This window comes from Scardinius erythrophthalmus (genome assembly GCF_964197995.2).
Source record: "Scardinius erythrophthalmus genome assembly, chromosome: 11".
NCBI classification, from domain to species: Eukaryota; Metazoa; Chordata; class Actinopteri; order Cypriniformes; family Leuciscidae; genus Scardinius; species Scardinius erythrophthalmus.
This window is the reverse complement of record NC_138231.1, coordinates 40,567,827-40,580,512: the sequence shown is the minus strand read 5'-3', so window position 1 is coordinate 40,580,512 and position 12,686 is coordinate 40,567,827. Positions and strand designations below refer to the sequence as shown.

The window sequence follows — 12,686 nt, the reverse complement described above, 5'->3', positions numbered from 1 at the left end:
TGTAGTAATTCTTAAAATAGGGCCACCTGACCTTGTGTTGACGTTTGCTTCAAGAATGATGTGTTTTGTGTGTATGAGGGCAGTCGCAGCAATATTTTTGGACTCAAGAGGTGGGTTGTGGCTGCCTGCAGTGAATCCATCAGACCTCTTTAGCTGTAATTGGGCCTCTGTGTGCGTGCATGTGTCAGAGGTATGACAGTGTCACAGTCTCTGAGGTGTCTCTGTGGGTATCTCAAAGAGTGTGACGAAGAGAGAGAGAAACATAGAGAGGATAGAGTAGAGGGGGGCAAGAAGTCCTGGTGTCTTTAAGGTGTCATTAATAAGGCAGGCCGATTATCCTTCAGCCCTTACACACACACACACACACACACACACACACACACACACACACACACACACATCCCATTTGTCCTTGTCACTTTATGAGTATAATTACTATTCAGTAGCTATGGAATACTAGCGTACTGCCGGGTATTCAAGGATATAACCAAGGAGGTCAATGATACCTGGTGAAATGTATCCATTATCATTCACATTTGTGAATTTTAAAAATCATCCACTAATAGATGGTGATAGAAATTTTAGAATGATCTGCATATTGGTCCCACTAATCTAAATATGTATGTTTATAATGGTTACAGCCTTATTGCTTTTTAATAATCACTGTTTTTAATAATAAGATAATAATAATAATTATTTGATTTTTTTAGTTAATTTTTTGAAATATTGTTTTGCTACATAGTTGCTACATGAAATTGGTTTCCTATTCTTTAATCTTCAATCATGATAGTCTGATCAAATAATGATAAATATACGGCTGATATTAAGCTACTTGCAGTTTATTCATCACACTGGACTGGAAATGTAAGGTCTAGTCAATCACATATACTATATACTGCATAAATAGTATTGTTTGCATAAATAGTATGTATGTACAGTAGTATGTTAGTATGTTGGATGCAATTCTGAATAGTTTGCTTCAAGATTCTTTTTTATTTTTCTTTAAGATTCATTGCATGTCAGTTATTCAGCATAAATGTGCTTTTGCTAAACAACTGTGTTTCCCAGCCGTTTGCTCTCTACCTTCTGTACATATAATATTCAAACAATGTAATCCCTCATAATCATAGTTGGGTGTTGTTAATGTAACTGTGCATAAGCAAATCTTTCTGTGTGTTGGTGTGTGCGTGTGTTCGTCTGGCTCCTCCTCTCTGTAATGATGTTGCACTCGGTTCATTGATTAGTTAGGTCTGCTGAGGTTCGTCCCCACTGTCTGCCTGAGACAGAGATAGAGCCGCCATCATTATGCTAAACAAGAGGAGACTGTGCTTAATTAGAAAATAATGAGAACTCTCTTTCAGCCTTCTTTGTGCTTTCACTCGCTCTCCTTTCTCTCGATAGATCAGTCTCATGCTGTGCATTCTCTCTCTTTCTCTTCCCCTCGATTCAATTCTATTCCATTTATTGTGCTATATTGGCCTGACTGTTTTCCCCAGAGTTTTGCTAAAGTCTTCTGTCAATACAACAACAGTACAAAACAAAGCTATAAAAAGCAACAAAGGTTCTGATGTGAGGAATATATATAGATATATATATATATACACAGTGATATGCATAAGTTTAGACACCCATGCTAAAGTTTGACTAAAAAGAGGAATAAAAAATCATCTTTTGGAAATTGAACTTAATGCCTTAATTAAAAAAAATTGGAAAAATCCAACCTTTAAGGACACCAGTTTTCTTTGTGAATGAATAATGTATCGTAAATAAATAAATGTTCTTCCTTAAAATACAGGGTGCATAAGTTTGGACAACCCTATGTTAAATTCCCATAGAGGCAGGCAGATTTTTATTTTTAAATGCATAGTATCCTGGATCCATGAAGTAACTGGCCTTTAAAAATAAAAATCTGCCTGCCTCTATGGGAATTTAACATAGGGGTGTCCAAACTTATGCACCCTGTATTTTAAGGAAGAACATTTATTTATTTACGATACATTATTCATTCACAAAGAAAATTGGTGTCCTTAAAGGTTGGATTTTTCCTATTTTTTTTAATTAAGGCATTAAGTTCGATTTCCAAAAGATGATTTTTTATTCCTCTTTTTAGTCAACTTTGGCATGGGTGTCTAAACTTATGCATAGCACTGTATATATATATATCACTAAAATAGCTTAGGAACATCATTTTAAAACTAAGCATTTTAACATTTGGATGTAAATGTAACGCCCCTCATGTTTTCTGGATAAAGGCACAGCAAAACACTGATGGTGTAAAAAGCATGGCAAAAGAGGTTGTATTGCTCAGCAAAAAAAAAGAAAGTCTTTCTTTATAGCACTTATCCCCAACATACCCCAGCTCTTGTCAAGGGCATATCATGTCAACCTGGGTAGGCACAACATACACACCTAGTTCTTGTTCTTGGACATATGGGTGTGAGTCACTATTAGGAAATCTCCCATTGAGTTGTGTTCCTCCATGCAAGCATAACCAACTTCTTGCTCTTTTTCCTCTCTCTTAAATTGTCATTGTCACTCACAGGCGATCCATTCTGTGGCCTGGCACCACGAGGGTAAGCAGTTTATCTGTAGTCATTCAGACGGCACACTGACCATATGGAATATAAAGTCTCCAGTCAAGCCTGTACAGACAATCACACCACACGGTTAGTGTTCCTTCTTTCTCTCTGGCTCAAACACACAAATTAATTTCTTCAAATTCATGTTTTTTTCAGGATAAGGCTTGCAAAATCAATTGGTCTTATGTCTATTTCACAAGCTTGTATCACATCTCACTCAAAGACTTGGTAATTCAGGATTGTAATTGTATCCCCCCCACCCCCCTTACAACATGAAACAACCCCCCCCCCCTCACCCTTACCTGATTTCCATTTCAAGTGAAGCTTTAATTTTCAGTCTCATTTTGTTCCCTTATGGAGACTGCCTGTGTTGTGTTCTTTAGTGATGAGTGAGGTGAGGTCATGTTCCTCCTTTTGGCGCACATCCTTGCCTGCTCTATTGAAGATTCTCCACTGCAGTCCTCTCTTATACAACAACCCCTTCAGCCTCATCCTGCCTCTATAAGAGAAGCACATCAGACAGCCAGATTTAAAAACAATGAAACATAATTGGATAAAAAGCCATAAAATATTGTCAGACGGCTATATCATTTGATATGTTCAATAGATATTAGTAGCCCCTATTTAGGGAGAATTCAGCCCATGTCTTTAATGCTGTCAATTTTTCTTCTGCGTTATGTCTGTGAAATGTTTTTTTCCTCTGTGACACACTTCCTGTGTGTGGGAGAGAGAGACTCTGTCCCAAATGGCACCCTCAGTCCTTGCAGTCTTCCTTTATGTCCACACTTTTAGTACTAATGCCAAATGAAACTTGTGTAATTGAAGACTCTATTGGATCTGAAGCCATCTGTATGCTAATATACCCCTAAAAATTAACAGTATTTCCTATTTAAAAAAAAATTACAAGCTCTTTGATAATTTTCTATTTCAAGAGGAAATACATCAACACAGGAAAGACAACTCTCTCGTTAATCAATTCCACAGGGTCTTCAACGAGTTATGATCCATATCAAGTGCACTATTTGGGACAGGGCCCAGAGAAGGATGTCTACAAACTCTCTAAATGAGTCTGATTCTGTTTCAGGAAAGCAGCCTAAAGATGGAAAAAAGCCAGAGCCTTGCAAACCCATTCTTAAAGTAGAGTACAAGACCACAAGAGCAGGGTAGGTACATGCTTGTACTGCTCTTGAGGCCATCTTGGGCCATCAGGAATTTCCTGAATGCTGGTCCAGGCTGGTTTTTGCTGATTTATGCTGGTTAACCAGCATAGCCATGTAGAACCACTCACTTTTAGATGTTTTTGAATTAATGCATGCATGTCTGTGCATATCCAGCAATGAAATATGGGATTTTAAAATGAATTTGAAGCTCATTTAAACTTTGAAGTAAACAAATAGTTACAGCATAAAATAAACAAGTATTCTGCACTATTTCTAGGTTACAAGCAAATAAGCAAACTTGTGGAGTTCATGCAGCTTGAGTGCCGCTGTTGTTAAAGGAAAAGACATTCAGTTCAACTTTTCATTCATTGTTATGCTGATAATATAATGGAAGACTTTTGAAGCTCACTGTACAGTATTTGTTTGTGTTCTGAACAGGGAGCCGTTTATGATCTTCTCTGGTGGTTTGTCGTATGACACTGTTGGTCGACGGCCATGCTTGACGGTCATGCATGGGAAGAGCACTGCAGTATTGGAGATGGACTATCCCATTGTAGATTTCCTCACCCTGTGTGAAACGCCATATCCTAACGGTAACGGTCACTTTACTCTTTGACAGCACCTGCTCTGTCCAATATTATTGCAATAAGCACTCAGTCTTTTTATCTCATGCCACTTCCTCTCTTTTCTTTTTTGCTGACCTTTGTTTTGTTGGGTTGTTCTATTCTTTCATGTTCTTTGTAGATGAGCTTGAGCTCTCCCAGTGGAACCGCTGCCTAGTAATTACATTTTACATCTCTGTTTTTGAAAGCTCCCTCAATTCATAACTTTCAGTTCTCTAACTGCATTTGTTTATTATTGCAATACTCATTTGAATAATTTATCACTTTGATGGCTATTTATGAATAGTAAGTGATTTCTTTCTCTCTGCAGGCAGCTGTAGCAAAGGCTGATACAACTTTAGTTTTACATTAAATGTAGTTTTTACTCTGTGAAGTACTTGATTCCAATTGGTCAATCTCTGATCATATTTTTTTTTTTTCTGAAATGGCTGCAATGACAAATTTTGAGCATTGTCTGTGCCTTAAAATAAAGGAAAATAAATTCTGTTCTTTTGAACTTGATATTCATAAAAACAAATGTTTTAAATGCATCACTCTTCCCACAGAGATATTAGGCAGCACATTTGTTTTCATCCTTGATACTAAGACATTTTTCTTGAGCACCAAATCATCATATTAGAATAATTTCTGAAGCATCATGTGACACTGAAGACTAAAGTAATGATGCTGAAAATTCAGCTTTGCCATCACAGGAATAAATTACATTTTAAAATGTTGTATATGAGAAAAAAGTTATTTCAAATTGTAGTAATATTTCACAATATTACTATTTTTGACTGTATTTTTGTATTTTTGATCAAATAAATGCAGCATTGGTGTTCATAAGAGTCTTCTTTCAAAAAAAAACCTTACCAACCCCTAGATTTTTAATAGTACTGTATATTAGCTAAGTAGTCCATAAAAAAAGGTAACTTGGATTGCAGATTTTTATTTATATTGTTGCAATTGTTTTCTATGTTATGGACAATTTTACTTATCTGAAGCTTAAAGCTAAGTAAGATAATAAAATAATTTCAGATTAAACCAATCTATCATGTCCATGTATTTATTTATTTTAGTAGCCATGATTTGCGTCATATACATTTTTTTATTTTTTTTTATAGATAATAACCGGCTGACTGTACTTTATCCCTTACATAACTCCCCGATCATTTCAAATAGCTTGTGCATGCTACTGGTTTAAAACAATTAAAAAAAAAAAAAAATTTCTTGTGATTCACCTTGCTTTCATACATGCAGTTGCGCTAACGGTTCTTGCCAAAACAGCATCTCTGTTCAATCATCTGTGTTAGAGGCTTAAGTGTTTTTGTTTAGAGTTTGTGTTAAGCCGAACTGAGAAGCAGTGATGAACGCAGGAGGAATGGGAACAGTGTTTGCAGTACTGCTTGCGTAATAGTGCCTGGCTCTTTTGATTAAGCTATATTTGAAGTGGAGCGTCTTTATGTTCTGACTCATTACTGAGACATTTGAGCGATTCAAACTCACGCAGTGACGTCTCCAGTCATAACTTTTACAGCTAAACAGGATCAGCTCGCTAAAAACATTTTGTCATTTGTGGACTTCATATACATAGACTACTAACTATTATCATAATTATTATAAAATATTAAATAAAATTCTTAAGAATCATTCTAGTATGCTGATTTGGTGCTCATGAGGCACTACTTATTTATTACTATCAATGTTGAAGACAGTTGTGCTACTCAATATTATGTGGAAACTGATACATTTTTTAGAACATTCAAAAGAACAACATTTATTTATTTGAAATATAAATCTTTTGTATCATTGCTGTCTGTTTTGATCAGTGTAATACATCCTCGCTGAATACAAGTATTAATTTCTTGGCGAGACCCAAGAAATAAATAAAAAATCTAGTAGTTAACAGGATATGTAAAAATATGTGTATTTGTAAAAACTGACTCGGATGCATAGTAATGTATTCATGATTTTACCCATCCCATTTATGTTTCTCTGCAGATTTTCAGGAACCATATGCTGTAGTAGTTCTCCTCGAAAAGGATTTAGTTGTTATTGACCTTGCACAAAATGGGTACGTATCACCCACAGCATTTGTTATTTGCGTCATTTTTGTGACTAACATGTTTGACGCTATCACACTTTTACACTGCAGTGTCAAACTGGTGGTTTTGACCTGTGATGTTTTTTGTAGTTACCCTATCTTTGAAAATCCGTATCCCATGATGATTCATGAGTCTCCTGTGACGTCTTGTGAGTACTTAGCCGATTGTCCTGTGGACCTCATACCTGCACTTTACTCTGTCGGGTCTCGCCAGAAACGACAGGGCTACAGCAAAAAGGTACAACACACATTTAAATATGCAAATCTAATAGATAATGATGTCTTTAAGGGTAAAACTTCATCCCTACACACACACACACCCTGGCTTTTGAGTGACTAGATTGCGGCCCCTGGTGAATCGCAATATTGCCCTATGCCTGTGTGACTTCAGGCCCCCGTCGTGCAGCACATTGTGTCCTCAGACTGTGTGGGTCAGAGACACAGACAGGGGTATTTATGGGTATGAAAGAAAGCATGAACTCTCAGCCAAGACTGGAGTGCGGTGTGTAAGTTGTGGCTCTGTCTCCCACAGGGAGCAGGTTAACTCAGACGGCCCACTTTGAATCACAGCACTTCTGAATACCTTTGAATAAACTGCTTCAGCTTCCACGCCTCATGAGGAAATGCTTTCCTACAGAATCTCGCCAGCCATTTAATAAAGGTTCCACCCACATTGCAGAAATGTTTTGTGGCTGCCAGTGCCAGCCACAGTCATTGTATTAAAAGAGTAAGCTTACTAAAATGTACAAATTGGCCGCTTTCTTTTTATTAAGTTTCCCAGGAATGCTCACACGCTTAGGGCAATAACTACTAAATTTCCCCTATTCTCATATGTTGAGAAATATCAGATTTATGTGGTTAGCTTTCGTGGATCTAAGCACTTTCATGTGGTTCTGTTGTTCATCACAGGAATGGCCTATCGGCGGCGGAAACTGGGGCCTGGGCACACAAAGCTACCCTGAAATAATAATAACTGGGTAAGAGCTGTGTGTGTGTGTGTGTGTGTGTGTGTGTGTGTGTGTGTGTGTGTGTGTGTGTGTGTGTGTGTGTGTGTGTGTGTGTGTGTGTGTGGTTACTCTTTCTGCTCTGTTCTCTCTCATTCGCTGTGTGTAGTTCTGCTGAAATGGCAGAAATGGGAATAAAAAAGACTTAAATGATGTAAAAGAAGAAGGCAGGCTATAGGGAGAGGGAGGAGGAGCACAGAAGAGAGGGTAATGAGCGGGACAAGATGGTAGCGAAGGGGAAGTGTGACAAAAAAGTAAGCATTTTCTGATGTATTACCCATGAGATGATAGAATCTTTTTTACTCTATTTTAGTGCGTTTGACAGCAGTGGGAAGAGCACGTCCTCTCATCTCTTGACTAGCTTTTATCTGACAAAGCAACTTAGCTTACCTCAGTGGTTTGTTTGGATACATGTGGTAATAGAAGATTGCCAGTGAGTTTATGTAGGTTTGTGTGTGTGTAAGACAGCTGAAATAAAAGATTCTCTGCTCTTCTTGCAGGCATGCAGATGGCTCAGTGAAGTTCTGGGATGCTTCAGCAAGTGAGTACCGAGCCTTTCTGAATTCAAATTCACCTCATTTACCCATTGTGTGCAGTATAATAGTTTCATTTACCACAGTGTGTGCAGTATAATGGTTTTCCAAAGCTCATAAACTTTTGACAGATGCATTTATCTAAAAACAAAGCAGTTGTATCTCAGATCTTTGTTTCCTGAGAATCAAACCAATGACCTTGGTATTGCTAGTGCCAAGTGCGACTATTTTAACCACAGCAAAGACTGTACTTAGACCAAAGCAGTTCACTCATATTATGACGAATGGGAGAAAGGAAAATGCAATGTGCAATATGGCGAAATAAGACAATTGGTTAAGTCATTGCATCACTGTAGCTGCTGTTAAAAGCTCTGGTGTGCATAGAAAGGAATGGTTTTACCAGTCGAAAATACATGCTTTTTTAAGTCTATTTGAGCAATTTGAACAACATTTAAAAGTCAGTTTGTGGCAGTTTTTGTTGGTGATTTGAAATATAATATTTAAATTGATTTTGGCAAGCAGTTTTTATACTGTATGTTGTTATTTCCCCATTCAAGTTGATAGGAGTTGATCTTGCATGCCCGAAATAGCTGCCCGAGGCGTTACAAATGTGGCCGTAGAGTGGTTTTCTTTGGACTGGTTACAGTTAGACATTTGACACTGTTAAATATATAATTAAAAACTGGATTCTGCTGACCGCTGTTGGAGTGTAACTTGACATCAAACATCACGTACCTCAACAATAAGGTAATTTTCCATGATTTACGACCCAACTGGGGACTGACCTTATAATGTCATACTCACAAAACTCCCCAGATCCCACTGGCTTTGTCTAACCTTGCGCACCGCTGAGGGAGACCAGCGTGTTGAGAGTGTTACCTGTAAATGGCATTTGACCTTGATTAAACTGTGAGTTTGACAAACAAAGGTTTCCACTTTTCCTCTGCCTCCCGTAGGTGCTAAAAAACATTGTAAAATTACAAATACCACAAAGGTTGCCAACCCCTCATGCAAGCGCTTGTTTAACATTCAAATGGGCTTTCTTAATGGTAGGAGCTAATTTAAAACCAAAGTGGCCCTCATTTTGTCCACCAGTGAAATATAAATCTAATTAGACAGGAAGTTTTAATCCTGCTAAGACAGAGTGGCTAATCTTATGCTATTTAATATTTATTTTATTTTATTTTTTGCTTTTACTGAACTGAACAATTGGAGTCAGTGGATTAGAGGTCCTAAAAAATTATACAAAACACATTTATGCATTTGAAGGCATTAAACCATTTCCCATCATCCTTTTAATCCCCTAAAGAATTAACTGTACAAATCTAGAAGTTATAAGACTTTTGTTCTTTGGAATACTGGATTCCGATTGGTTCAACTGCAGCATTTTGTGGATAAACATTTTTTGTCTAATGACAGCTAAACTGATAATTGTCCAAGACAACCTATTTCCTATGAAATTGTGCTATCTTTTATGTCTTATATCACTCTGCAATCTCTCTCATAATAAAATCATTTCCATTCAAATTAGTTTGTCCTTTTATTTGCCGTGTAATAGAATAGATAATGTACAATCAGCTGGTTTAATATGCATAAATATTTACTTGAGCGTTACAGTGAGTGTCCGATGATATGATAAAAAAAAAAAACTCTAATTATGTGTTAATTACTGGTTGACTGTACATGATCTCTTTACTTATATTTCCCATGGTTCTCAGTAATGCTCCAGGTGCTGTACAAACTGAAGACAGCCAAGGTATTTGAGAAGGCACGCTGTAAGGAGGAGAAACCCAGCACAGAGATTGTGGATGAGGACCCGTTCGCCATTCAGTTGATGTCTTGGTGTCCCGAGAGCCGCATGCTTTGTGTGGCTGGGGTCTCTGCCCACGTCATCATATACAGGTTCAGCAAACAGGAAATCACCACAGAGGTGGTGCAGGTAAAAATATATGGTTTATAATATTTTTTCTGACTAGTTAATTTATGTAACAATTTTTTCGACGAGGTTCTCTTGACTTAAAAACTTTGTTTTCTGGAGTGGAATGAGTAATGACGCCCTTGTAGACACTCTTAAGTCTCTCTCTCTCCTTTCCCCCATCTCGAGTTATTTTAGTTTCCTGACAACTGCCATGACTCATAACGTTAATAATAATATAAAATCTGTTCATTAAATGAATGTTGTTCAATGTCTTGAATGTGTTGAATGCATGCGTTTGTACATGTGTCGTCTACAGAGCTAACTAAGGATATCCGAGGAACAGTTGTTACTCAGATGCTTAACTAAATCCCTAAGCTTTTTAAAGCCGTTTTAATTAATGTTCACCACATCTAGCTGTATATATTGAGCTTGAATAATTAATACTGCATTCATTTTGCCCTCTCACAGTTTTTTTGCAAGCTGCACATTTGCATACTGATGCTTCCGTGACCCATAAATAAATTAGAGCTTATGATAATGCCATTAGAAAGTATATCTGTGAATAATTTGAATTTACGTATAATTTATTGCGGGAAAGACTGAAGCAGTTAAGCAATTGTGCTTTATTAATGCTTAATCAACACAACTTATTTACATATTAATACGACTCATATAACCAGGATAATGATTAATCAGATGTTCAAATACAGTCATAGGGACACATGTGAATTTCAGGCACAGGAATGAATCTGATTGGATGGTGGAGGTGCACGCTCAGCGCAAATGTGGGAAAAACCATTAGCGTTACCATCGGCTGCTGACAGGATGTTCACACTTCTGTATAATGAGGGCAAATTAAACCTTTTAGCACCTTCAGTCCCGTGACTCTCACGCACACAGAAACACTAACTTGGAAGAACACACGCACACCAATTAGCTTGTCTCATTTTAAGAATAGCGACACCCATGGGGATCAATTAACTCACTGCATTTAGCTGATTCATACTAATCTGTTCTAAAGCACACTTGTGTCGGTTACATATGTGTGTGTGTGTGTGTGTGTGTTTTACAGTTACTGGAAGTCAGGCTACAGTATGAGCTGAATGATCTAGAGTCTCCAGATGTGGGAGGAGATCAGACACCAGCTCCTCCCACACCAAGCACCTCCCCCAGTCCACAAACCACCGGCCCGCAGACACACCCTTCCACTAGCAGCAACTCTTCAGATGGGATGCGAGACAACATACCCTGCCTCAAGTAATGCTGCTTTGCAAGTCATATCTTTGTGTACACATATTACGTGAGATCTAAAAGTCTTAAACTACTTGTGTAAATGCCTGTTTTGCATTTTTCTAAATTTCTAGACTTTTTTAATGCAAATTATTTTATAGGCATAACATTTTGATTTTCAAGATGAATTAAAAAATGTATATGAATTTCAGTCAAGTCAAGTCACCTTCATTTATATAGCGCTTTTAACAATATGAATTGTTTCAAAGCAGCTTTACAGTGATAATAGGAAATTAAAGTTTCAGAGATTGTTTTGGCTTTACAACAGCTCTAGGATAAAGTTATTGTTATTGTAAAGTTAGTTTTGATTGATTGATTCACTTCCGTTGCAAAGATCATTAGTTATTAACTTAGGGGCCTCTAACACGACACTGTATCTAACAGAAAACCCTCACCGCACTCAAAACAGTGCCTGGTGGCTTGAGAACGCACTCCCGGAAATAGGTTCCAAGGTGCAAACGATTAGCAGTTATCTCTGCGCAAACCTACGCAACCGCTGCACGAACACTGACGTCGCACACATGCACATCACGTGTTCAGTCCATAGGTATGCGCGTTTTAATATATATGTGCGCAGGCGTGTAGTCCTTCTTTACAAATCAACCCTCAACAAACTACTTGTCTGGCTTTAAAAATATATAATACGGAATTATTTATCTTGTCCGCGTAGCCACATGGTGACTCTGTACAGATAAAACGACAACGTTTAGAGGTAAAGGGAAGGAGGCCTTCACAGGGGAGAGCCTAGTTGACACTTCAGGACTGCGTTGTCGTCGTGTCCAGGCACAGGTCCTTCATCAGATCTGGATTCAGCCTGGTTCTGGTGGACTGCGGTAAACCTCGGGATAAACAGAGAGACTAATATTAGCGTAGACGCCATCCTTCTTATGATGTAACAAGTACATCAGGATTTATGGGAAGTGTTCCTGGTTCCGGCTGACCTAAACTATGCAGCTTAACATTGAATTATAGAAGTCTATAATGTGTTGTGTATACTAGGCCAAAGATATGTGTTTTTTTTAGTCTAGATTTGAACTGACAGAGTGTGTCTGCTTCCCGGACAATGTTAGGAAGACTGTTCCAGAGTTTTGGTGCTAAATAGGAAAAGGATCTGCCGCCAGCAGTCGATTTTGATATTCTAGGTATTATCAACTGGCCAGATTTTTGAGATCTCAGTAGACTGTAATGCGTTAAGAGCTCGCTCAAGTACTGGGAAGCTAAACCATTTAGTGCTTTGTAAGTAATCAGTAATATTTAAAAATGTATACGACTAGTGCAGTGCCCAGGCAAAATCAGTTTTTGTGTGTTTTTAGTAATTGTTGGTTTGGTTTGTTTGAGAGCTCATTGTTACAATTACACAGCAAAAGTGCATGGTTGCTACTACTGATACTGACATAATGACATACAATAAATATGGAAAATTGAACTACACGATTCAGGGAGCATGCTACACAGAAAACGCCACGTTTGAGCAAACAGTTTGTGAATACAAACGT

The 12,686-nt window shown here is 37.8% G+C and overlaps 1 protein-coding gene across 1 annotated transcript in view; it reads left to right on the top strand.

Annotated features, from left to right (window-relative positions):
- The window catches only part of stxbp5a (syntaxin binding protein 5a (tomosyn)), an 80,616-nt gene that overhangs the window by 53,022 nt on the left and 14,908 nt on the right, over nt 1–12,686 (top strand). The window contains exons 8-16 of the mRNA XM_081378829.1: nt 2,543–2,666; nt 3,664–3,742; nt 4,178–4,332; nt 6,343–6,415; nt 6,536–6,683; nt 7,355–7,422; nt 7,950–7,990; nt 9,701–9,921; nt 10,973–11,157. Of these exons, the coding sequence (XP_081234955.1) occupies nt 2,543–2,666; nt 3,664–3,742; nt 4,178–4,332; nt 6,343–6,415; nt 6,536–6,683; nt 7,355–7,422; nt 7,950–7,990; nt 9,701–9,921; nt 10,973–11,157 (1,094 nt within the window). The remainder of the gene's footprint in view (nt 1–2,542; nt 2,667–3,663; nt 3,743–4,177; nt 4,333–6,342; nt 6,416–6,535; nt 6,684–7,354; nt 7,423–7,949; nt 7,991–9,700; nt 9,922–10,972; nt 11,158–12,686) is intronic.